At 36.2% G+C, this 26,244-nt stretch overlaps 1 protein-coding gene across 1 annotated transcript in view; it reads left to right on the forward strand.

Annotated features, from left to right (window-relative positions):
- The window catches only part of LOC148945576 (FAS-associated factor 2-like), an 87,697-nt gene that overhangs the window by 12,340 nt on the left and 49,113 nt on the right, over positions 1 to 26,244 (forward strand). The window contains exon 2 of the mRNA XM_089098682.1: positions 20,080 to 20,416. Within this exon, the coding sequence (XP_088954808.1) occupies positions 20,080 to 20,416 (337 nt within the window). The remainder of the gene's footprint in view (positions 1 to 20,079; positions 20,417 to 26,244) is intronic.

The following is a 26,244-nucleotide window of genomic DNA, read 5'->3' on the forward strand; positions in this document are numbered from 1 at the left end:
TTAGAAGTTTGAAGTTTTATCTGAAAAGGGTACAAAAGCCCAATTTTCTTAAATTGGAGCATTTTCACCTACAAATTCAACAGAATAAAAAAGTAACTAAAACACATCTGTTTTTGATTTAAGTCAGAACCAAATTTGACATGTTTCAAAATATTTTGGGAGTGCTTGTGGGTGGATCCTGGTGGATTTGACATGCCTATTCATTTTACTTTTTTTTCTTTGTTTCTCTTCAACTCTTTTAAATGTATAAAATACTATCCAGATAGTGGAAGCAAAAAACTGAAAAAATTGCCTCAAGCACAGGGACAAAATTGGATAATCATATAGAGTGTAATCATGTGATCCAGGTCTCTATAATATATTTTGTAATATAGATCTCTCTATGAATGCTATCTGGAATGACCCACTTTCTCTCAGCTCTAATGATCTTGCAGAGATTGCTTTGTTTTTCATAGTGAAAATGTTGTCAACGTTTGTCCATTTCAAACTTAATCTACCAGTTTAATCCACTTTAAAAAAAATTTAGTTTTGATTATCCTTTGTCTAGAGAGTCCAGAATTCCTGAAATATACATGTCCTACTTAAGATTTTTAGAAGTTTGTGACACCAAGGAGTTTAACATGTTTCATTAGCATTTTGGGTGGGATAGGGTCTAAGAAAATGGGAGTGGATTTTAAGAATTAAGAAGTTTATTGTTATTATATTTGACTTGGGGGAATTTACTCTCATATGTAAATTCTTAGCTTTATCCAAAATATGGATAGAATTTTGATGGAGTCATTTTTGATAGGTCTATGACATCATTCAAGGATCAGCAGGTCATCCACTTATTAACACCTTGGAGGGAATCTTACCAAATCAATACTACATTTAAGAGTGGTCCTAACAAGGTTCCTTGAGGAATTCCACACTAATTAGGGAGGGGTTCAGAGAGAATACTCTGTAATTTTAAAGCTTGGGATCTATTTGAAAGAAACCATATATAAAATTTACTAAGAGAGGGTCTACTTCAAATTTATTCAGTAATAAATGAATAAAGGTGTTGTGATCAACCAAGTCAAAGGCTTAAAAATATGAACATAGCACAAGGCTAAGCAGTTGGTTCCTCAGATGATGGAAAAATTTAGCATCAAATCAGTAAAACTATGATTTAAAAAAAAAAAAAAATAGTGTTTTTTTCATGTGAAATATTATTACAGATAATATTTAATCAAAATCTCTTGTTGTCAAGAGAGTACCTGTAAATTTGACAACTATGTTTTTGTCAGAGGACCCTTGAATTTTGATGCCAATTGTTTCCCATCTGTTTTACAACAGTGAAGTTCAGTGAAGTTTTGACAGTCACCTATATTTTGACAGGGCCTGTTGCTGCCTGTCAAAAATTTTGACATGTTTACTACAAGACATTCTCAAAAGAAATGAATCTAATAATAGAAGTCAACATCTACATTTGAATTTGGCTGAAGGAACATTTTTAATTGGTCTGGTATTTCACTACATCATACAAGAATTTTTGACACTTGGAACATAGTTTCGTTAGTATAATATTAACTGCCATTTCTACTTAATTTTATCAAGAAAAAACCAATGTGGCTACATATTAGAGAAGATCAGATGTATTGTGATGTATTGGTACTGATCCCAATTTTTTTGTAAAAAAAATAACCAAGTAATGACAGTTTGACCATGACATAGCTAAAACATTGTCTGGAGCTTATTTTTTGTCAAAAACAGGAAACTGATTAAATTGAATATTCTTTTCTTATCTGGGTGTATTGGATATAGTGTCCACGTTTTGCATTATCAAAATATAATGACGGCTTCAAGAGATTGTGTTCCAAGTCACTAAGCAGAGTTGTCCTGTTTTGAAGGAAAATTCTTACATGGGTTCCAAAATTGGTCTGTGAAATCATTGGTGCATTAACCCTATGTCTGTTTTGCCTGAAATTGCATCTATTGTGTTTATATTGTGCATTAAAGGGATCTCAAAGTTACTAGACACATACAGTACTGCAATAGATTTGTTGCTAGGCTCATGTCTAGTACGGTAGGTAAGTATGTTAGACCCAAGCACCTGAAAAACAAAATACAAAAAAAACAACAACTTCTTATGTAACAAAACAATCAAATCATTTCATCTTCTTTATTTTCCTTGTGTAATTCAATGATGACTTTTGTTGATGCTCAAATTTAACCTGGCGGAGGGTTTGACCTGATGACCAGAATGAGTGACTGTCGTGCTTCTTCTGTAGCTATTCCGTTCTGCCTGAGCTGGGTCAGTGGCCTCTGCTTCTTTCTCTTTAACACCTAGCCTTGGTGTTAGAGGCTCTGTTGTAGTGGGGCCTGCAGTCTCATGGGAATAGTTTGTAGATTTGGGGACGTTTTTGGAAGGCAAGGTGCTCATTGATACCAAGTGATCTTTGGAACGGTGGGTCTGTGCTTGGCAAATTTCACTGTAATGTGGGTACGTCATGGTTGGGTCTTGTCTTGGTTTATTGTGAATTCTGTTGCAGTGGAGTGTCCCTTCTTGTTCAACACAAACATAGTATGAACAAGGGTTGTCATTGGTTTTACAAACTGTTGCCTTCTTCCAGGGTCCCTGGTTAGTCAACTGGACCCACACTTTCTGCCTTGTTATTAGCCATTGCATGTTCCTAGCATCTCGATTGTAGTACTTGCTTTGGGCCTCTTTAGACTTCTTCTTCTGTTGTCTGAATCTGTCAAAATGGATAACCCCTGGCTGCAAGATCTATCTGATACTGGGCAGGAGAGATCTCAATTGGCATTCATCATTATTTGAGTGGGGGCAAAACCATCACTGGGTACAGTTCAGTACTCAAGAGTGCCAAATATGGATCACTCTTGCTCTCAGCAACTTTCATCAAAAGTCTTTTAGCCATTTCAACACCCTTTTCACTCATGCCATTGGACTGGGGATAGTTGGGGGTTGAGGTTGAATGGGTGATTTGCCAGTCTGTCATGAACCGCTAAAAATCCTTTCCACTGAACTGGGGACTGTTGTTGGTTGTGTGTCACTTGGGAACTCCATGTCAACTGAAATGAGATTTCAGTTTGGTGATGACCTGCTGTGACGTGGTGCTTGTCAGAAAATCAACCTAAAAAAACCGACTCATGTAATTGACAGTGACCATACAATCTTGTCCATTGAGCTGGAACAGGTCAACAGCTATGTGCTGGAAGGGGTAGTCTTGTATTTTGTGTGGGATAATTGGCTCCTTCTGTTGGCTTGGGGCAAACTTGGCACACACCTCACACTGGCTAACCATTCTCTTGATATCTTGTGTGATGCCTGGCCAGAATACAGAAGTTCTGGCCCTCTCTTTAGTCCTACCAACTCCCAAATGAGAAGAGTGTAGTTGGTCTAATATGCCTGGTCTGATGCATCTTGGGATGACTATACAATCTCCTTTTACAACAAGGCAATTGAGTTCTACCAGTTCTTGGCAGTAATTCCAGAAGGGCCCAAGTTTTGTGTCTATGTCCTTTTTAATGCTTGGCTAGCCTACTTGTATTGTCTGCATCAGGAAATCCAGTGTTTCGTTTTTTGCTGTTTCTTGGCGTATTTGGACTAGCCTTTGGCTTGCTATGGGTGTAATTTGAAGGACTGAGTGAATCACAACCCCCAAGTCCACCTGTGATTCCATGTCTATATCTGTAAGATGCAGTCAAGATAGGGCGTCTGCTACAAGAATGGTCTTTCCAGATTTGTATCTCAGCTTGATGTAATACAGCTGAACAGCCAACATCATTTGTTGCAGCCTTGGAAGTGCCTTTTGTATTGATATCCCAAAAATCAACTCCAGAGACTTGTGGTCCATGGTCATGCAGATTGTTTTTCCTAACAGATATTAGTGGAATCTTTTACAAACAAATGTTATTCCAAGCATCTCTTTTTCCATTTGCGAGTAATGCTGCTCTGTCTCATTTGAAGAGCAAGATGCAAAAACGACCCTAGCTCTGTCTGCTATTAGTTGTGCACCCAGACCATACTGGGAGACATCTATAATAACCTTGATCTCCTTGGCTTCTTGGTCAAAATATGAGATGTTTTGACAAATTGCATCCTGAATACCTCTCTGGGCATCCTTGTGGCTTGGAGTCCATTCGAACGTCCGCTGTTTCGACAGGTCTTAAAGGGGTTCATTCATCGTCGATAGTTTGGGGATGTATCATTCCTAACAACGTCTTTAGTTCTTCATGGTTTTGTGGTGCAGGCATGTTTTCTTACGCCTTGGTTTTCTCTGGACCTGGGGCAATGCTGCTTGTTGTTAGTCTGTGTCCAAAGTAGGAATGGAAGTAGTATTGAAGACACATTTCTTTCTATTGAACTGCACTCCTTTCTCTCTTGCGGCCTGGAGTACTGCTCTCAACTTTGTGTCATGTTCAGCATTGTTACGGCAATTGCCTGCAATATCATCAACGATCAGCCTGATGTCCAGTTCCCCAAAGACCTCTTCCATCTTTCACTGGTATTCATCCTGTGCCGAAATCAGTCCAAATGGGCATCGATTCCATTTATACCGGCCGCACATGGTGCTGAACATTCTGGTCCTCGAAAAAGTGTGTGGGTTCAGATCCCACTTCTGACACCATGCAATAGACTGTCGCTAGGCTCACGTCAATTCAATTTGTAGGTAAGTATATTAGACCCAAGCACCTGAAAAACAAAATACAAATAAACAAAAACTTCTTAAGTAACAAAACAATCAAATCATTTCAAGTACAATGATGTTCTTCTTAGCAAAACCAAAGATTGAGGAACCAGGTTTACAATTCTTGTAGAAGAAATGCTGCTGGGAGCTTGCACTTGTACTTGCTGAGAGTTCCCACTACTCTGGATGGTTCTTGATGACCATATTATTGTGATTAATCAAAAAAACTTTTAGCACAAAATAAGTCCTTAAAAAAAAGTAAAAAAACTCCATTAAACCAAAAATGAACAAAACTAGAATCAAATAATCTACCAAGCATACAACTACCACAAATCAGTATAAATAAATAAATGAAATCCAAAACAAACAGATATTAACATAATTCAAACTCAAAACGAGCAGAAATTAATCTCAGTAGGGTTCTTAACCCTGTGCTTTCTAAAAGGTAGAAAAGAATTTGTACTTTACTGAAAAAAATCAAATGAATTTACTGAAAAAAATGTGCATTGTCAGTTTAATATACATATGCTTGTATTTATTCCTTAAAATATTAATTAATTTTTGATTTCTTAAAGTTATAAAAGTGAAAATATTTAAAATACTTTTTTTCAGTAAAGTTCAAATTATATTCTGGCTTTTAGATTTGGCATTTCTGTTTGTTTTTTATCTCAAAATTTTTATTGGATGTTCTTGGGGAAATGGTGGGTGTGTGAGGGGTGTTAGTTTTCCTCCAATCACTTTTGACTATTAAAAAGGGCACCAGCTCTTTCAATTTCCAATTTAATGAGCCCTTTTCGAAGGTTCTGTGACAACGCTCTCTATAAAAACCTTATATGCCCCCAGGGCATAACTTACAACCCTTGCCCCAAGGGGTGTGGGGGGTTTATCATCCTCTAAGACATAATATCCAGAATTTTCGACTACGTTGAAAAAAAATGGTGGTCTCAAAATTTTGATTGGATGTGTTTGGGGAAATGGTGGGCGTGAGAGGGGGTTAGTTGCCCTCCAATCAGTTTCGACTAGCCAATTTTGAATTGAATGAGCTCTTTTTGAAGTTTCTATGACAACATTTTCTATAAAGAACCTTATTTGCCCCCAGGGCATAACTTACAGCCATTGCTTTGAAGGCTGTGGGGTATGGGGGTTGTCATCCTCAAAGACCTAATTTCCAGAACTTTCAACTACGTTGAACAAAACGCCTATATCAAAATTTTGATTGGATGTCTTTGGGGAAATGGTGGGCTTGAGAGTCACCCTCCAGTCCCTTTCGACTATTAAAAAGGGTACTAGCCCTTTCAATTTCCAATAAAATGAGCCCTTTTTGAAGTATCTATAAAAACGCTTTCTATAAAAAAAACTTTATATGCTCCCAGGGCATATCTTACAACCCTTGTCCTGAGGGTTGTGGGGGGTTTGTCATCCTCAAAGACATATTTTCCATAACTTTCAACTACGTTGAAGAAAATACCTATCGCAAAATTTTAATTGGATGTGTTAGAGGAAATGGTGGGCGTGAGAGGGGGATTTGCTGCTCTCCAATCACTTTAGACTAATAAAAAGGGTACTAACCCTTGCAATTTCCTATCAAATGTGCTTTTTTTTGAAGTTTCTACAACAACGCTTTCTATAAAAACCTTATATGCCCCCAGGGCATAACTTACAGCCCTTTCCCTGTGGGCTCTGATGGGACTAGCATCCTCAAATACCTAATTTCCAGAACCTTTAACTACGTTAAACAAAATGAATATCTCAAAATTTTGATTGCATGTGTTTGGGGGAATGGCAGGCTTAAGAGGGGGTTAGTTGCCCTCCAATTACTTTCAAGTATTAAAAAGGTCACTAACCCTTTCAATTTCCAATTGAGTGAGCCCTTTTTGAAGTTTTTATGACAACGCTTTCTATAAAAAAAACCTTACATGCCCCCAGGGCATAACTTACAACCCTTGCCCTGAGGCCTCTAGGGGGAGTGTCATCCGCAAAGACATAATTTCCAGACCTTTTAACTACGTTCAACAAAATGTCTCAAAATTTTGATTGGATGTGTTTGGGAAAATGGTAGGTGTGAGAGGGGGGTTAGTTGCCCTCCAATCACTTTCAACTATTAAAAGGTCACTAGCCCTTTGAATTTCCAATCTAATGAGCCCTTTTTGAAGTTTCTACGAAAAGACTTTCTATAAAAATCTTTTAAGCCCCCAGGGCATAACTTATAATTCTTGCCCTGAGGGATTTGTCATCCTCAAAGACATAATTTCCAGAATTTTCAACTATGTTGGACAAAATACCCATCTCAAAATTTTGATGGGATGTGTTTGGGGAAATGGTGGGTGTGAGGGAGGGTTAGTTACTATCCAATCACTTTCGACTATTAAAAAGAGCACCAGCCCTTTTAATTTCCAATCAAATGAGTGTTTTTTAAAGTTTCTATGACAACGCTTTTAATAAAACCTTATATGCCCCCAGGATATAACTTACAATCTTTGCCCTTACGGCTTTGACGGGGCTCTCATCCTCAAAGACATAAGTTCCAAAACTTTCAACCGCTTTGAACGAAATGGATGTTTCAACATTTTGACTGCATGTGTTTGGGGAAATTGTGGACATGAGAGGGGGGGGGGGCCTAGCTGCCCTCCAATTACTTTCAACTATTAAAAGGGGCACTAGCCCTTTGAATTTCCAATTGAATGAGCCCTTTTTTAAGTTTTTACGACAATACTTTCTGTAAAAACCTTATATGCTCCAAGGGCATAACTTACAACCCTTGCCCTGAAGACTGTGGTGGGAGTATCCTGCTCAAAGATATAATTTCCGGACCTTTCAACTGCGTTGAATAAAATGACTATCTCAAAATTTTGACTGGATGTGTTTGGGGAAATTGTGGGCGTTGAATGTATGTTAGTTACCCTCCAATCACTTTTGAGTATTAAAAAGGGCATTGGCCATTTCAATTTTCAATTGAATGAGCCCTTTTTGAAGCTTCGACGACAACACTTTCTGTAAAAACTGTATGTGCCCCCAGGGCATAATTTACAACGCCTATCCCGAGGGCTGTGGGGGGGTGTCGTCAACCTCTGACCTAGTTTCCAGAATTCTCAACTACGTTGAACAAAATGGCTGTCTCAAAATTTTGATTAGATGTGTTTGGGGAAAAGATAGGTGTGAGAGGGGGGGGGTAGTTGCCCTTCAATCACTTTTGACTATTATAAAGGGCACTAGCCCTTTCAATTTCCAATCTAATGAGCCCTTTTTGAAGTTTGTACAACAACTCTTTCTATAAAAACCTTATATGCCCCCAGGGCATAACTTACAATCCTTGCCCTGAGGGCTGTGGGGGGAGTTTGATCCTCAAAAACATAATTTCTATCTGGAAATCAACTATGCTGAACAAAATGGCTATCCCAATGTTTTGATTGGATGTGTTTGGGGAAATGGTGTGAGCGGAAGGGGTGTTAGCTGCCTTCCAATAACTTTTGACTGTTAAAAAGGGCACTAGCCTTTCCAGTCGAATGATTCCTTTTCGAAATTTCTGCGACAATTCCTTTGAGACGAAGTGCCTGGTATCGAAAAAAATAATAATACATTGTGCTAACATCGTTCTTTACTTAGGCAGCACGATTGGGCTGCCTTTGCTATTATATTGAAAGAGCAAGTATGTGCTGCTTGGACTGTTTTGGTCTGTAGTATTTACAAATAAACATAACCACAAGCTTCTTCTGGCACCTTTCAAGAGGAACATCATCTTCATTAAATGTACTCAAGGTCTGGGGTTGCTGTAGGTCTACATCTGAAGAATGTTTTTTACAGGCATATACCTCTTCCTCTTTGTTAGTTTTACCTTCAATGACATTGTCTACAATATCCTCATCAACCTGTAAATTAGGATCTCTATTGCAATCTTCATCTTTAAAATCTGATTGATCTTCTTTTGTTTCAAGGAGCTCCGTGACTTCTTCCTGTGTCTCAAGTTTGTCTCTTGTGGCTACTCATTTGGACTTTCTAGAAAATTAAGGAATCAAATGGGAAGGCAAAGGAGGGTAAAAATATTCACTTTCTTGGCAATAAATAGTCTTGGACCAGTAGGAATACTGTATTTCCTGGTAAAATAGGTTGTAAGACTATCAGCATCTGTATGTAAGAAAACATAATTTACGGAAGTAGTTCAACTATAGTTTCCCTATCAATTTTTAGCTATTCAGACCCTCTTACAACTCTTTGTCATAATATTTGACTGTGACATTATTTTTTATGTAAGTGGTTGGGTGGAGTAAAAAACTACCGTAAGCTCCCCTTAACTTCTTTTTGGATAGATGCTGGAAGTGGACTGACTGACCAGAGATTCTTATTGTGGTATTCTCAGATTATAAAGAACCACATACCCCAATGGTTATTGAGAAATCTCAAAAATAGAAGTCTGTGGGGTAATTTTATACCTCACGTAACCAGTTACAGGTTGATTTTTCAAAGAATTTCAGAAATATGGTCCCTGAATAAACTGAATATCTTATCAGTGATATATCAACTACCTTAAAACCACCATACAAGGGATTGTTTTTTGTGTTTTTTTTTGTAAATTGCTCGTCAACTGGTCATAATACAACAATGAAACTTATGCCATTGGATACATCTCAATGAGAGGAAAACTAGTACAGAATCCGCAATTCTTTTATCATATCTATTTTTTATATTTTTCTTTTTTAAGAGGTGTCCCTTGGTTGGGCCCAGTTTCCAATCTAGGGACAGTAACTTGATTCACATTGTTAGACCTTGTTTTTGCTGTTTAAGTTATCAAGGGACACTAAATATGTTTTTAAAAAAGGTTTATTTTTATTCATAGGAGCAATATGGCACTATTGCTTTTAGACTACACTATTAGACTACAAGTTTCTTCCAAAACAACTTCAAGTTTCTTCCAAAACAACTTAAAAAAAAATCAGTCAAATGCTGTGAATCACATAAATTATCTTATGCACTATGAATCACATAAATTATCTTATGCACTATGAATCACATAAATTATCTTAGGCACTGAGCTAGTTAATTGGCAAATTTCCAGTATCTCGGAACTTCATAGCCCCTCTATGCGTCAACGCTGGATACAGAAGAATTTTTATAATGTCAGACTTTCTGATGTGACCATGTCCTCCTTTGCCGGGAATGCAAATTAAGGTGAGGTGGTCTTCCTTACAAATTCTGCTGTGACTTTCCCATGCTCCACTTCACTTACTCTGCCAATGTAAAGTTCTGGCTTTTGTTCTTCCGAGTGCCACTGGGGTCCTGGGAGCTCACTATAACCCAGGATCCAATAGTCAATTTGGTGTCTCTTTCTGGTTCTTCTCTGTCAGCTTCTGGTTCTGTGCCCAAGCCAGAAGAACTTGAGCCTTGCAAGTTGTAATCCTCAAGTTCGGCGCTGGTGCTGCTGTCTTTGTTATATAGGCCACTTGGTCGTCATCACTTTCTTTGCTTGAAGTGCTTACCTTTATAACTTTGTTTCTGATTTCTGCCAAGCTTGTTTGGCTGACTTTCTGACCACACACATCAGTTTTCTTTTTTTCTAGGATTTACCATCTTCTTCTCTTTGGCAGAACGGGACTGTGTGTTAGGTGGAAGATCGACTGGTTTGTCTACCGGCATTGACCACTTGGAATCTGATTCTTCAGTGGAATCTTCCCTGCTTGTGCCAGTATCCCTTCCTCTGACACACCGGTCAGCAGGCACCGTTAGCTTTTTTTCTGCCACGGTCTGCTGCGTTATTGTTTCCATCGGCCAAACCCAAGGGCTCCTCAGGAAAAAACCTAATTTCTGTAAGATAAGAAACAAGACTGTTTTGAAGCTCACCACAGTTTTCGTCAGTTGGGTCACCAGGTGGCTGACGAGCAAGCACTATTTCTGGCTTCAACTGATAGATCCACTTTTCAAAACCAGCTGTGAGGTTTGCTGGAGCATTTGCTTCAATTGACCCGAGAAGAGGGTTCAGAAGCTTCGAATCTGAGTTGTTTCAACGGCACTGAAATTTCTTGCTGGTCCCATCTTCCACTTGTCTAAAATTTTTCTCCTCTTCCTTTTGAAAGAAGCAAAAAATGCAACATCAAGTGGCTATAGAAGATGAGCTGCGTTTGGTACAAGGAACTTGAAAAGAATTTCGTTGTCTTCACATAATCTGACTACTTCTGGTGACAGGTGGGATGAGAGGTGGTCACTAATCAGTACTTTTTTCCCAGATAGCCAATGACAGTAGGGGAAAATAATCTTTTAGAAGTAATCTTCAAAAGTGACGCCGTCAAACCAACCAAACTTTGTTCTGTTGTACCTTGCACCGGTCGGGCCGCCGATGGTCCAGGGATCATACAAATGGATTGACCTGTAGCACATATAGGGATGCGGCACTATACTACTTGCTGTACCTGTCATCATTAGCGAAACACTCGCTTTTGATGAGTTCATAACCTTTTCCAGATACTTCGTGCCACATTTCACAGTCACTTTTTTCTTCCTTGGCTCATCATTTAGATTTGTCTCATCATAGTTTATAATATTTTGAGGAGGAATTCCTTCTTTATCTTTTGTATATTCCTCAAAAAAATCCCTAACCAAAGCATGATTCACTTTTGCTCTAGCTCTTTTTATGTTTGAGGCCATTCTCTCTGACTGTTTGCTACTGTGTCTTTCTAGAAATTTTGTCGCCCACTGCATGCCAGGAATATTGTTCTTGAATCTGCCAGACGATCTCCCTTGGCGATCTAGGTGATAATTCACAAAACACCTGAAGTTAAAAGCTGTCATGGGATAGCCCATCTGTCCACTAGTCACCAAGCTTTTCACGAGTTCTTCCTCTTGAAACTCGTCGATCTTGGGAGGTCTTCCCATCTTTAAGATTTTATTACTCTTTTTTCTTGCACTATGATGTCAGTAGAGGACACTTTCTGGGATTCTCTATAACTTTTTTGGGCTTCTCTATAAGAAATTCCGTCGTCAACAGCGGCTAGAGCAGGTTCTAGGGCATATTTGTCCACCTGCTTTCTTCTTACGCTCATGTCCCTTGATTGAGCCCTTTACAACCTGAAAAAGACAGATTTTAGTAAAAAAAAAAAAAAAATAAAAATTTAGAAACTAAACTTTTTCCTTTGAAAATTGGTGACAGTCATCCTTGACAATGTAGCTATCCGTCTAGATAGCTGTCAGCCCCGCTTCACTCGTCCAGTTGTAGCACCAGACAACACTTCCAGACCTAAAAAAAAAAAATCAAAATTACCCACTCTTGCTTTTTATTTTTTTTAACAATTCAATAACCATGTAATAGCTTGACAACAGAGATATAGGAAAGCCAGAACTTTGAATCATCAAATCAGAAATGTTTCCTGGGTTGTTGTTTTCAATAAATATATAGGGAAATTTTAGACTTTTAGAGGATATGTAAAATTTTTCATATGAGGGATATGCCAATGTAACCTCTATTGATTGTTTATCATTAAAACAAAGATCAAACACTGAAATTTGTGTAATTACTCTGCCAGTGCTCGCCTGGATGAGTTTGCAGCTGGTTTTGAGGAGTTAATGAGGTTGGTTTTGTCTACGAGCATGGATTTTTTTTTGTATGGGTGATTTTAACTATAATCTTTTAGATCTTTCAGGTGATAATTTTGATTTTTTTAATTATATGATTTCAAGTGACCTTTACCCTTTAACTTGTGTACCTACCCGAATCTCTACTCATTCTGCGACCTTAATTGATAACGTTTTCGTGGGACCTAGCTATTTGAGTCAAAGCTATTCAGATGTGATAGTATATCCAGGATCAGATCATCTTCCGGTAATTGCTCATTTGACGTGTCTTAGAAAACGACGTATCCTAGCTAAAAAAAATACTGACACGTGAGCTGAAAAAGCAAAATCTGAATAGCTTTGCCGAGGAGTTGAGCTGTATCAAGTGGGACTCGGTCCTGGGGATTTCTGGTGATTCTTCTCTAGCGTACAATCAGTACATGTATATTTTCCAACCGATTTATGAGAAAACATGCCCCTTGCGCTTGACCAAACAAAACAGGGACTATCCCCGCAAGCCGTGGATTACGGAGGCAATAATAGACCTGATAAAAAAAAAGGAACTTGTTTTATGAGGAATATCTTAATAGTCAGGATGACGCAGATTTTGCAGAGTTCAAGCGAGTTAGAAATACGGTGACCACTATGAGAAGGCAAGCAAAGAAGAAGTATTTTGAAGAAAAGTTTTCTGATAGTAAGGGAGATACCAAAGCCACATGGCAGGTTATTAATGAGTTTACGGGAAATCATAAAAGTAGTCAGTCGCCTTCCATTGATATAAACGGAAGTTATGTGAGTGATAAAAATGTAGTCGCGAATCATTTTGGCCAGTTTTATTCTCAGGTTGGCTCGTCTGTTCAAGAGAGTGTAAGGTGTGACAGGGAAAATTTCTTTAGCGAGGAATTCGTGGACTCTCGTGGAGATACTGTTGAGTTCCAGTTTGAAGAGTGTACAAGTGATGAAGTGATTAAAATAGTGAAAAATATAAAATCGAATTCTGCTGGGATAGATGGCGTGAATCTGAGAACTTTTAAAGCTGTGTTAATGTATATACTACCATGTATTCTCCATATTATTGATTTATCTATGGAAACGGGGACCTTTCCAGAAGCGTTGAAGCAAGCTAAAGTTATCCCGCTTTACAAAGGGGGTACCAGGTCAGATGCCGGTAACTGGAGACCAATATCGATACTGCCTTTATTGTCAAAAATTTTAGTAAAAGTGATTCATCGCCGTCTATATGACCATCTCTCGAAACATAGCCTACTCAGTGACACCCCCAATTCGGGTTCCGAAAAGGTCATTCCACTAGCCATGCTGCCATTCATCTTGTTGATTTTGTAAATAATTATTTAGTAAAAGGTGAAATCCCTCTAACAGTATTTCTTGATTTTAGTAAAGCATTTGACATTGTCAATTTAAAAATTTTGTTGTAAAGATTAGAGTGCTTAGGTGTTAAATGACTGAATTTGAAATGCTTTGAAAGTTGGTTGTGTGGAAGGTCTATTAAAGTGGTGATTCATGAGGCTATTTCTTCCCCTTGTCAGGTGCCGTGCGATGTGCCACAGGGATCGGTCATTGGTCCACTTCTATATCTGGTTTATGTGGATATCATGAGGTTTATCTTCCAGATTGTTGCTTAAAGTCATTCGCTGATGACACTGCAGTTACGTTTTCTAGTCGTTGTTTGGATAGTCTTGTGTTGAAAGTGAATTCTGTTCTGAGAAATTTCCATGTTTTTACTAGTTTGAGTTTGTTATCAGTTAATGTTACTAAGACTAATTTTATTGTATATTCTAGAGTAGGCAAGCCCAGTGATATTGATGGTAGAATTCTGTTTAATAATAAGCCTGTAGTTCAAGTTCAAGAAATCCGGTACTTAGGTTTTTACATTGATTGTAATTTTTCATGGAAACGCCACAGTGATGTTGTTGCCACAAAGGTTGCACATGGCCTTGGAGCGATTCGTCGTTTTAAAAATTTCTTACCTCAGAGAGTTTTATTGCTTTTATACCATGCTTTGATCCACCCATATGCTTCGTATGGCTGTATGTTATGGGCAAGTAATTTTTATGTGAATTTTAAACGTGTTCAGACTCTTCAAGATAGAGCGATGCGTCTTATTGGTGGGTATGTTGAAGGTGTAAATAACACTTCAGCTTGCTTCAACAAGGTGCAAGTGTTGAATGTAGGACAGCTACGAGACTACCAGATGGAAATTTCCGCCCATCAATGCTGGACTAATGTTAATCTAGAGCTGTATCTTGATCATTTTAATGACAATAGTTTTCTGCAACATTATGAAACTCTTCATGCTAGTGATTTTATTGGTCCGAATAGAAGTGGAACCAGGGCCGGCGTCCATACTAGATTTTCAGGGCCTAATGTGTGGAACTCTATTCCGGAGAGCATTCGGGTGGCTGAGCACCTGGGGTTATTTAAAAATAAATTGAAAAAATATTTGTTAGGTCAAGGTTCATAGTTTTTTTTTTTTTTTTTTTATTATTATTATTATTTATCTTTATTATTATAATTATTATTATTAAATGAATTGATGATAGATTGATTTTTTTTTTTTTTTAGTGTTTCTTTTATTATTATTATTATTAAGTTTTTTTTTTTTTTTTTTTTTTTATAGTTAATCATTAATTAGTAAATGAGTTGTATGTACCCGCCCAGTCGCAAGTGCTTTTTGGTATCTTTCTTTGGGCGGGTATTGGCATATTTGTTAAATGTATTTTGATGTTAAATAAAATGAATTGAACTGAATTGAACATCATTAATTCAACTAATGCTATGATTTGTGAAGGCAAGTTTTTAGGAATTACAGCAAGTAAATTATTAGAACTGATAGAGATTGAAAAGTAAACTTTGTAATGTCTTTAATTCAGATAGTTCCCTACAAAGTCAGTGCTTTTGTTATGCAACAGCAAAGTTTATTGCAGAGAAAGTACACCCTCAAATAATAATGCTACAAAAACGTTTTGAATTAGAATTATGCTAAATGTGGATTTTTTTTATAAATAGACGCCTTTGGAACAGGGTTGTAACTTGCTATGGGGCAGGGGGGGGGGCAATTTTCCCTCCCAGACCAGGTTTGCCCAAGACCCCCGCCCCCCAGCTGAAGTTTAGATTCTTCTAAAATCTTGTCAAAACTAAAATAAGTCTGGATAAATTCAAGCATCAACGGAAACAGATTAGTTTTTTTTAGTACAAATTTACCTTTATAGTATTATGAAGTACTTTTATAGTACCTTTTTTGTAATAAATGGCTAATTTTTAGTTTTTACTTTCATTTTCACTTGATTTTGGAAAATTGGCTGCAACTTCGCCCCCCCCCCTCCCCCCAGGATTTTGATGTAATTTTTCCACTGCTTTGGAATATATTTCTTTTGAATATTTTTATTTATAAATTAGCCTAATGGTATGTTTTTGACCACTTTTCAAAACCTTTGCTAGCCTAATGTTGATCACTTTTTTGTGTGGTAACCAAAATGATGCCTTTGGGGCACCTAAGGGCTAATGATGTAAGTTGCCCCATAAGCATTTATTGAATTGTGAAAGAGCATAAAATAATGCATCAAGCGATATATTCACTTATATCCTAGCTAAATTATGCTGTAAATTTTAAATGTACCATAATTTTGGCTATAGGCTATATCAACACATTAGGGGGGGGGGGGAGGGTTAAAGTTTTAGTGGAGCTACAGTCAAAATGTGTTAGCTACAATTATTCTGCATATTACAAAGTAAGAATTGTTATCTCAACATGTTTCCTTCTTAATAGCTCCTAATCTAGACCTTTACCAATTTTAGTTTAGGGGTTTCTTGCTACCTTGGAATGCAGTTGAGATAGGTCAGTGAATCTTTCAGGAATGAATCAAGGGCCAAATATATGCTACCAGCCTACTACTTCTAACAACTTATGGTATCAGCATACAATTGTGGCTATTGAGTAGAAAACACTATACAATTTTGTAAACATTTTTAACGAAATCCTAAAATACTTACTTCCGTTTGTTAATAAAAGTAATAAACTTAAATTCCCTCCCCTGCCCAAGTGGTACAAACGGGGGGGGGGGAGGAGTCAGGAGCAAAATGTAGTGGAGCCACAGTGAAAATGTGTTAGCTACAATTATTCTGCATATTACGAAGTAAGAATTGTTTTCTCAACATGTTTCCTTCTTTTTAGCTCCTAATCTAGAACCTTTACCAATTTTAGTATAGGGGTTTCTTGCTGTCTTGGAAAGCAATTGAGATAGGTCAATGAATCTTTCAGGAATGAATCCAGGGCCAAACATATACTACCAGCCTACCACTTCTTACAATTTATAGTATCAAGACACAATTGGGGCTCTTGAAAAGAAACAATAATAAAACTCTGAAAATAATTTTGAAGAAATCCAAAAATACTTACTTGCATTCGTTTTTAAAAGTACTTCACTTAAATTCACCCCCCTCAAGTGTGCAAATATATAGCTCAAATTAGCTAATATGTTTCCCTTGCATTATTCATTTTCTGTATTCTGTTGATGTCTCTCATTTACTGTTAAATCTAGCCTATTTTAACAAAATGGTAAGGTAAAGAATATGACATTGAATTTTACAATTCATACCAGTGGCGCTGATCTTCAATAGCCATCCTGTGCTTTTGCACACCCTTCCTGTTTACCTTACCCGGATTTCTCCAGGTACCCATTTAGAGCTGGGTTGACTGACTGAAATTACAGTCACACCACTGACCCTCATTCAAACTAATTAATTCAACCAATCATTCAACCCCATTCAAACCAACAACAAACCAACACACTGACCCCTTTCAAACCAACAACGCCAGGACTCAAACCTTTGTCTGCTTGGGTAAAGTGTCTCAAGTCTAGCATACTAACCACTTGGCTAGTACAGCTTAGTAAAAACTTTCCTTGTAACATGCAGGATTGAACCAGAAAACCTTCAACCACAAGACTTGGCCTCATGCACTAAATTATCACAAGGTAAAAAATCCTTCAAACCAGACAAAAGAGTAGATTGTGTCTTTGGGTAGCCTCTAGGCTGGTCAATTGTATTTCAAAAGTTTTTTTTTTTTTACTATAAAAGTAAAATCTTGTTATTAGTCAAGAAGCAAATACCTACTGGGAGCTTCAATTAAGGCTTAATTCACTACAATATCTCCTCACAAGAATATGTTACTCTGTGAAAATTAGATATAATTAATCTTTCAGGTAACAATTAAGAGCACATATCATTTGGACTGGAAATAAAAAAATTACAAATAATTAAACGAGGATCTTCAAATTAAATAAAAAATCATGAAATTGGATTTCAAGTATTTGGACATAGACAAAATATAATGCAAACGGAACTAGAATTATTATTCAGATAAAAAAAAAACTTTCCAAATTTTAAACTGCACTAACAAATTGGTTTGCTTGATAAATTCTTTAATAACTTAGCATAAATTTTTTGGTTACCTTTCAAAAAACACAATTCATTAGCGTGGCAGTAACACTGATGTGAATCAGGGGTCAAATGAACTGTGAGCATAATATAAAGAACTATATTCATTAATTATACAATACCATACATATTGAAGATTTAAATACCATTTTTTTTATACACAGTGATTATGGCAGTGTTTTCTTTTGGTTGTTTTAAGGTTCTGTAGTTTTTAGGGAAGTATCAGATTTTTGTCACTTTTGCTATGATGAGTCATAACAATAAAAAAGAATTTTTTTTTAGTTAAGTTTTTTGTCTTTGGATATTTAAACCTTAACAATCTTCAGATTCCCAAAGACAACTAGAGCTTCTTAAGCTGTTTGATAATTAAGCTTCTTAAGCTGTCTGTTTTTAGTTTATTTTTCACTCATGCTTCCTTTCTTTATGTCTGCTCTCAAAATTAGTTTAGTAATTCAGTTACAAGTAATTTGTCCTTATTTAAGATGCATGTGCTTGCCCAAGTTTTACTTAACCCGTGAGCCTCAAACAATGAGGCTTAATTTGTGTGTCCTTGTACTTAAAAATTTATATTATATTTTTCTATATGTGTAAAAGTTTGAGATCCATTTTAAAGTAGTTTTTTACGTTAAAGGTAAAAAGAAAATCTATATTAAAGGTTTTTCGATTTTCTTGACAATTAGTATACAGCCCCTGATAATTATTGCTCAGTAGCCTATAGACAAAGCACAATCCATGCTATGTAATGTTGGTATCAATGCAAAGCCAGTTCGTCTGAAAATTAACATGGTTAAAGCTAAAATTCCAACAAACTCTGGAGATGTACTGGAAAGTGATATTCCTCAATAATACCCACTTAGAAGCTGTCAATCAATTGCTGAACTAAATAAAATCTATGAAGACAGCTATACTATAGTAGACAAAAATCAAGATCTTCTATATATGTCGGCCCTACTGCTTTGTGGATTAATTTTTTTAAACTTTTTCCACATCAGAAGTTTTCAAAGAAAGGGAAAGAGCTACATAAAACTAAACATGAGCAGAAATAAAGTCAAATAATTGTTCTAGCGTAAAACTCCCACAAAGGCAACTTTGCTAATGCAATAGAAAATACAGAGGCTCAACCCTTGGAAGGAGGTGATAGGTGTTGAGATGTTGTTCTTATGGAAGGACTGGGACCTGTGGGACAAGCTTATTTTCAAGAGGGATGCTGAGTAGACTAGTGTTGAGTTGAAGGTGACTGGGAGTTGCATGATAAATCATTTGGAATGAAATATACTTTACTGTCATCATTGTATAGTCTACAATGATCAAATCCTCAGTTTGTTGTAATCTCCAACTTATTGCAATTTAAATGTAAAGCGCTCACTGGACTTAGCTCTTTAATTAGCACTAATTGAGGAAAGGCCTCCTTTTTCTAGTTTAAGTTGTACAAATACTGCTCAAATAATCCTCATTTTTCTTAGCCGAATATGGAAAGACATAATTGGATACGGCCTTAAGCCATTGTCTATTTGATTTAAATCTCTGGACAGTTGTGGAATTGGGGAGGGGGTGTAAACTTGAAAAAAAAATTAGTCAAATAAAACAAATAATATTACTGTAGCATAGGGTAAAATTTGAAATCTATTTGATTATATATTTTTAACTCATCATAAAATGCAAATAATGCACCAAAACGCAGTACAAAAGAGAAATAAGAAAGCATTACAACGTCAATCAAAATAAATAATAATCAGTCAATCAATCAATCATTTAGTTAATACTTAAAAAAGACTATTACGGTTACTAGGCCCAAGATTGGCTTGTAGTGGGCCACACATTATAATAATAAACAGTGGACTTTTATAAAATCCTAAAGCACATACAATAGTAAAACACTGGAATAATACGAGTACATTTAACAGAAAGGAAAGTTTCTGAAAATTACTTTAAAAGAAGAGAAGGGAGAAATATAAATTATGATAGAATTAATTCAAAAAGAAAGATATAAAGGGACATCAGGAGGGATGGAGTTCCATAGTAGAATGGATTGATAAATAGGAGACCTTTGAGCTGCTGTTGATGATCCCTTAGGTAAAATAAATCTGCAAGAAGATCTACGTAAAGAAGAAGAGTACCTACCTGAGCCTGTCTGTTTGAAAAAATGCTGCAAGGATGATGGAAGTGTACTTGGAAAAACAGAATGCACTAAATAAAGATTACTTTTAGTACATTATATGGTTAAATGCTCAACAACAATCACCTAAATTCCACTTCGAACATCGCTATCTAGGAAAGGGGTGCCACAGATGAAACTGATTTCACGGTAATGTTTGAAAATAAGTTTAAAGCTATTTCTTGATCAATTATTTTAATACATTTCTTCTTCATGATTATGTCTTCTCATTATTTTTTGTTTCTTTTCTTCTTCTAGGAAGCAAGTGGGATTGACAGAATTGAGGAATGCAGTCGTATATTAGAGCAAAATAATTGGAATCTAGAAGTGGCCCTTAATTCCTATTTACATAATAGTGTCAGAGATCGCCCTAGGCAAGAAAGGGAAAATTCCCCAAGGCGAAATGTACATTATAATAGCAGAAGTTTAGTTGCACAAGCGTTTGGTATGATTCAGTGGTTTAGGTCATACCAGCCTCAAACAACTATAGGATGGATATTTTACGTGACGACCTTGCCAATCAGAATGGTTGTTGAGAATTTTTCAAGTATTGTGTCATTTGTTGTGTCATTTTTTGCTGGGCCATTTAGGCCAGGTAAAGTATTTATCTGTTTCTTTATTTTCTTTGTTATTCCATGCTATTTTAAATGAGACAAAAAAAGGTTTTAAAGGATTTTTTTAGGAACAAAATTTTTTGTTCTAAACAAAAAAAGGATTGTAGATGACATAACTTGGGAAGATAATTTCGGAGACCACACTGCCTTTCCATGATGATAAATAAAAATTCAAATAGGGATAAAATCCTTTTAATAGACAGTGATGATGATAACAGTGATAGAAATTCACAAAAATATCAGATATTTCGGTCACATATACAGTGACCGTCATCAGTAGTAAAACTAAACTAAAACAATTTAAAAACAAAAGTTTATATACTAAATCAAATAACACTACATATTGTTTAATTCTCTAATTCTTTTCAAAGCAAAGGCGGAAGCTATTCTCTCTGACCTTCTTGGATTCGGTTCATTAGCGTTCAGTGATATAAAATTTGGACAAAGGTCAACTACATTGGGTGAATTGAACTTTACTCTGTCAGATTTTAATAAATTATCATAGATAGAGTTCAGCCCATATTCACCTGTATCCCGATTCAAAGCAATATTCTTGAATAAGATTGTCTTTAATTCAAGAGTTTCACGAAAATTTTGCTTTAAACCCCGATCCCTAGAAAACAAAGAGACATTCTCGAACAAAATAAAATGGTCTGGAAAATTGAAAATATGTTCTGAAAGGGCTGAAGTAAAATCTTCAGACTTAGAATCTTGCTTTAAAGCTGATGAAATATAATCTTTGTGTTGTAATTATCTCATTTCCAAATTTTGCCTAGCCCTTCCCACATATAAACTTGCGCAAATACATGGGACCTAATAAACCCCACTTTGCTGTCCCAACGAAGTTAGATTCTTCCCGGACTTTACGAAATTACTAAATGTATAATTACTCTTCAAAGCTACCTTTAGACCATTGCATTGTAAAATTCTTTTAAGCTTTTCACTTAGCCCGGGTACATATGGTAAGGAACAAAAAACATCCTTCTCCCGAGTTGTCTCCAAGACTTCCTTAGAAATCTCTAGAAACGTTTTCTTCTTTTTGAAAAAGTCTGGTTCATTAACCATTCTGGATACATGTTGCTCATTAGTATTTTCCTTAGAAAAGACAACTCCTCCTCAACAAATTTTGGAGAGCAAATACTAAAGATCCGATCAGTTATAGAAATGATCAAACCAATTTTACTTGGCGAACGTGACTGGAACTATAAGACAAAAATCTATTGTTATTTGTCGGTTTTCTGTAATTTTAAAATCCAGACTATTTTGATTTGTCAAAGATAAGATAAGATAAGATAAGTTTTATTCTTCATTAAATACACATATAATATTACATGTTATTAATCCCTCAAAGGCTCATTGGCCTGTACAAAGAGGGACGACATATGAATTACATACTCAGAGATAAAAAACAAAAGAAAATTTAAAATGATCACTTACTCACATATGAAGGAGAAGAAAAGAAAATATAGATAAACTGGAAACTATAGAAGAAATTAGAATAAATAAACTAAAATTATTAATTATATTAAATAGACTCACAAAAAAAAAAAAAAAAAAAAAAAAAAAAAAAAAAAAAAAAAAAAAATTATTATTACTATAAGCGAATCCCTATCGTCGAAACAGAATTATGTGTATTGTCAGGTAAAACCAACATCATAATAGCTGTTACGATATTATTCATAACTCTTATCCAAAATATTAAAAAATCAAAACTTAAGCCATGTACAGCCCTTTTAGCTTGTATTTAAAACTATATAAATTCCAATTCAATCAACTCTGCTTATTTCTGAGGCTAGGTAGCAAAATTGAGGTCTATGGGTTAATTCAATCATAAGGCTTATAATTATTGGACTGTAATAAAATGGTGCGAAACCAATAAAATTTAACCCGTCTTCATGAATGCTACTCCTTAGTGAACTATACAAGTTTCAGCAATAAATATTGATAGTCATACCTGAGGTCTGGGAGTCATAGCGCAGAGAAGACCACCATAAAACATAACTAAACATTCAGGGGACATTAACTTCACAAAAAAATAAAAAAAAAAAAAAAAAAAAAAAAAAAAAAAAAAAATTATTCAGTTTGATTCTTAACTAAATAATCCTTAAGAATCCTCTTGAAAGTGCCAAACGAGTGACATTTCTTTACTGAAGAAGGCAGGGAGTTCCAAACCTGATGACAAGCGATGAGGGGATTGAAATCTGACCGCACAGTGGGAGTAAGAGGAATGCAGATATTATGTGACGAACGAAGGTTATATGGAGCTGAATCAGAAATAAACTGAGGAGTTTTTTGAAGAGATTTTGGAAGATTGCCATGAAGCTGATGAAAAACAAAAGAAGCACAAGAAAGAATGTAGATAGACTGTAGATTTAGACGCGGTATTGTTTAATAACTTTTGGTTTCAATAACCATACGCCTTTTTTTATAATACTTTACAGAAAGCGACCGCAGTGTAGAAGGAAAAGTAGACATCCATACTAAGGGGCAATAAGAAACATATGACTGGACAAGGCAGAAAAAAAGAGGCTTCAGAATAGATCCAGGAAAGGTGTGTTTGAGTTTTCGAATGACACCCACACTCCGTGAGACCTTAACCCTAATCATGGCTATATGGTGTCTAAACGAAAGGTTCTCATCAAGCAGGATACCAAGAAACCGGACCAACCGATTCTTTGGTCTACACAAGGAGCCTTGTGACACCTGAAGCTGTGTCAGTTGAGGGAAAGGTACACCAATTTGAGAAAAAATAAGAAAATTTGACTTGGTAACATTCAAGGCCAAGCAATTTGCCTCAAACCATGAAACTACTCTCTCAAATATTGCCACCAGATTAGATCTGACATCACATTCCATCCTCCCTAAAGTCCCAAAAGTGCTGTCGTCAGCAAAAGCAACGAGGCAATCTTCATTAGAAGTAGCATTGGGAAACAAAGGACCATCCGGATGACAAAGATTGCAGCATACTAGAGGACTGGTGTTCTTGACTGCTGAAATAAGATCATTGACATAAATCAGAAATAAAACGGGGCCAAGAACAGATCCCTGGGGGACACCATATTCTACTTCAGAAGGGCTCTGGAAAAGCGGATCAATTGAAATAAGTCTACCAGAAAGATATGATTCAAACCAAGAGAACACATTTGATCTAATACCAATATGCGATAATTTCCAAAGAAGAATCTGATGAGTCAAAGAATCATAAGCTTTACGAACATCCAAAAATAAAGCTGCTGGGATAAGACCAAAATCTATTGCCGAATGAATGAAATTAAAGAGAGATGCACAAGCATGCTCTGTAGAGTGATTCGCTTGGAATCCAAACTGGAAATCATGGAAAAAATTTTTGACATCCAAAAAACTAAGAAGCCTGGATAGCATAGTCTTCTCAGAAATTTTGCTGAAAACAGATAGAAGAGAAATTGGCCTATAATTAGCAGGATCACTCCGGGACCCTCCTTTATACAGCACTATAACCTTAGCTCGCTTGAGTGATTAAGGGAAAATTCCATTCACGAAAGTCAGATTGACAAGCTTAGTCAATGGTGACAGAATAGCAGGAACAACAGCACAGATAACCCTTGTAAGAATTCTGTCTGGCCCTGAAGACGATGAACCTTTAAGTGCATTTACGATCCGAGCTACCTCGAACTCAGAAACAGGGTTCAAGACCATTGACTTTAAACATGGGGGTCCAAGATAGGCTCTGAAATCGCAACGAGGAGTTCTATAGCTCACAGATGAAGCAGTCGTGTTTCCTATATTAGCAAAATAAGACGTAAGCTCTAGCTGAACATTTTCTTCTCCTTGGACAATTTTACCGTCAACTATTAGCGTTTTTGGAACTGAAGGCGGCGGGGGAGAAGGTTTAAGTACAGAATTAATAATTTTCCATGTCTTCCCAACATCCTTTCCACACTCAGAAAATTTCCTGTGATAATACTGAGACTTGGCCTTCCGACACAGAGAATTAAATATATTCCTATAAGCCTTGAACCGCTGATGATGAGAAGCAGATGACGAAGCCTTGTATAGTTTCCACAGATAATTTTTCCTTTTCCAGCTTTTATGGAGACCTGGAGTCATCCGCGGATTCAGCAGTACTATCCTTTTCGAGGTATGAGGCTTTGGATTCCGGTGGCAAACTTCTAGGATACCATCTTTTACTGAATCATAAAAGAAATCAAAAGAGCGGTTAAAATCTGATTCAGAATCCAAACTATCCCATGGCTGATCAGTCAAACGAGATTTAAGTAGACTGATCTCACTGACACCAAAACGGAAATATGGGAGATTAGATGGGGAAGCTTTATGCTGCGATCGATTAGCAGTCCTATATCGTGATATAGCAGGGAAATGATCAGAAATGTCACTAACCATCACCGAATTATCTAAGACATCTAGTGACGAAAAAATATTATCAATAAGTGATGAATGCATCTCAGTAACTCGGGTTGGTATACTAACTGAAGGTGGAGTTCCCGCAGAAAGCATCATTGACAAAAAATCTGCAGCCGAAGCAAAATTTTGATCCAGCAGGTTAAGGTTGAAATCCCCCATAAGGATTAGTTCGCAAGGATGCTTTTGGACTAAGTCCAAAACCTCTGCCAGAATTTTCATAAACGAAGGGGTAGATCCACTAGGGGATCCGTAAACCAAACCGACTACTAAATCCTTACAATCTGACTTAATCTCAATAAAAAGGGATTCAAAGATTCCTTCCTCATTTCTACTCAAATCACTTCGGAAATTATATACAAGATGATCGGCAATATACAGGGCAAGGCCACCTTTCACCATCTGTTTCCGGTTCATCCTCTCCAACCTAAATCTTTGGATATCTAAAAGCATATCCTTTTTTGAATCCAGGAAAGTTTCACATAAACCAATAACATCCGGAGTTACCCCACTGACGATCCATTTCAGCTCATCAAAAGAGGAACAAAGTCCCTGAATGTTTAGGTGAAGCACAGAGAAAATACCATCTTGTTTAGAAGAGGCAGAACCACTTAATTGCGAAACATATTTACTTTCAATAACTGATTTAGGATCATTATAATTCCTATTTCTACTTCCAACTGAATTATTAATTATACTTTCTATATCTAAAGGATTAATTTGTAACTCAATAAAACGTTCCCCCAAAGAGTTAACATCACCCTGGTCACTAAAAGAATTAATCATTTTACTTACGGTGGATGGTAGATCCGCTCCGCGACCAAACTCACCAGACCAAAGGATAACAACATAAATAAATAAATAAAATCACAATAATCATACCAATAAGTAAGATACATATACATTTTATATTATTGAACAAATTAATAATAATAATTTCAGATAAATTTAGTAACTTTCTTAAATCATTAATCATACTACTCAGTTCCTGAAATAAAAAATAAATAACGCTAAAGCTCCACTGCATTAATGTACCATGAGACCAATACAAGTAAAATTATTTTCAAGATAACAAAGGATTAAACTCCCAAACTGACGCAATGACTTGTGAGAACAGGCATGTAACAAAAAAGAATAATTATTGAAATCCATAAACTTCATTGAAGTTAATTGGAACGAAAGTAAATCATTAGACAGATACGCACAGAGAAAAAAATAAGCAAAAGATAAATATAATACGCTGAATATATGAATGGCAAGATAATAAACATATCTAAAAAAAAAAAAAAAAAAAAAAAAAAAAAAAAAAAAAAAAACTTAATCTTAAACACAGTCGGCTAGAGTATGAATTTTTTTAGTGACACTTTCACCGTTAGGCCTTGCCAAAATTTGCCCACGATCAGTCCAAACA

The sequence above is a fragment of the Artemia sp. Qi Xiang Cuo genome, chromosome 13 (assembly GCF_049724085.1).
Source record: "Artemia sp. Qi Xiang Cuo chromosome 13, ASM4972408v1, whole genome shotgun sequence".
Classification (NCBI taxonomy): Eukaryota; Metazoa; Arthropoda; class Branchiopoda; order Anostraca; family Artemiidae; genus Artemia; species Artemia sp. Qi Xiang Cuo.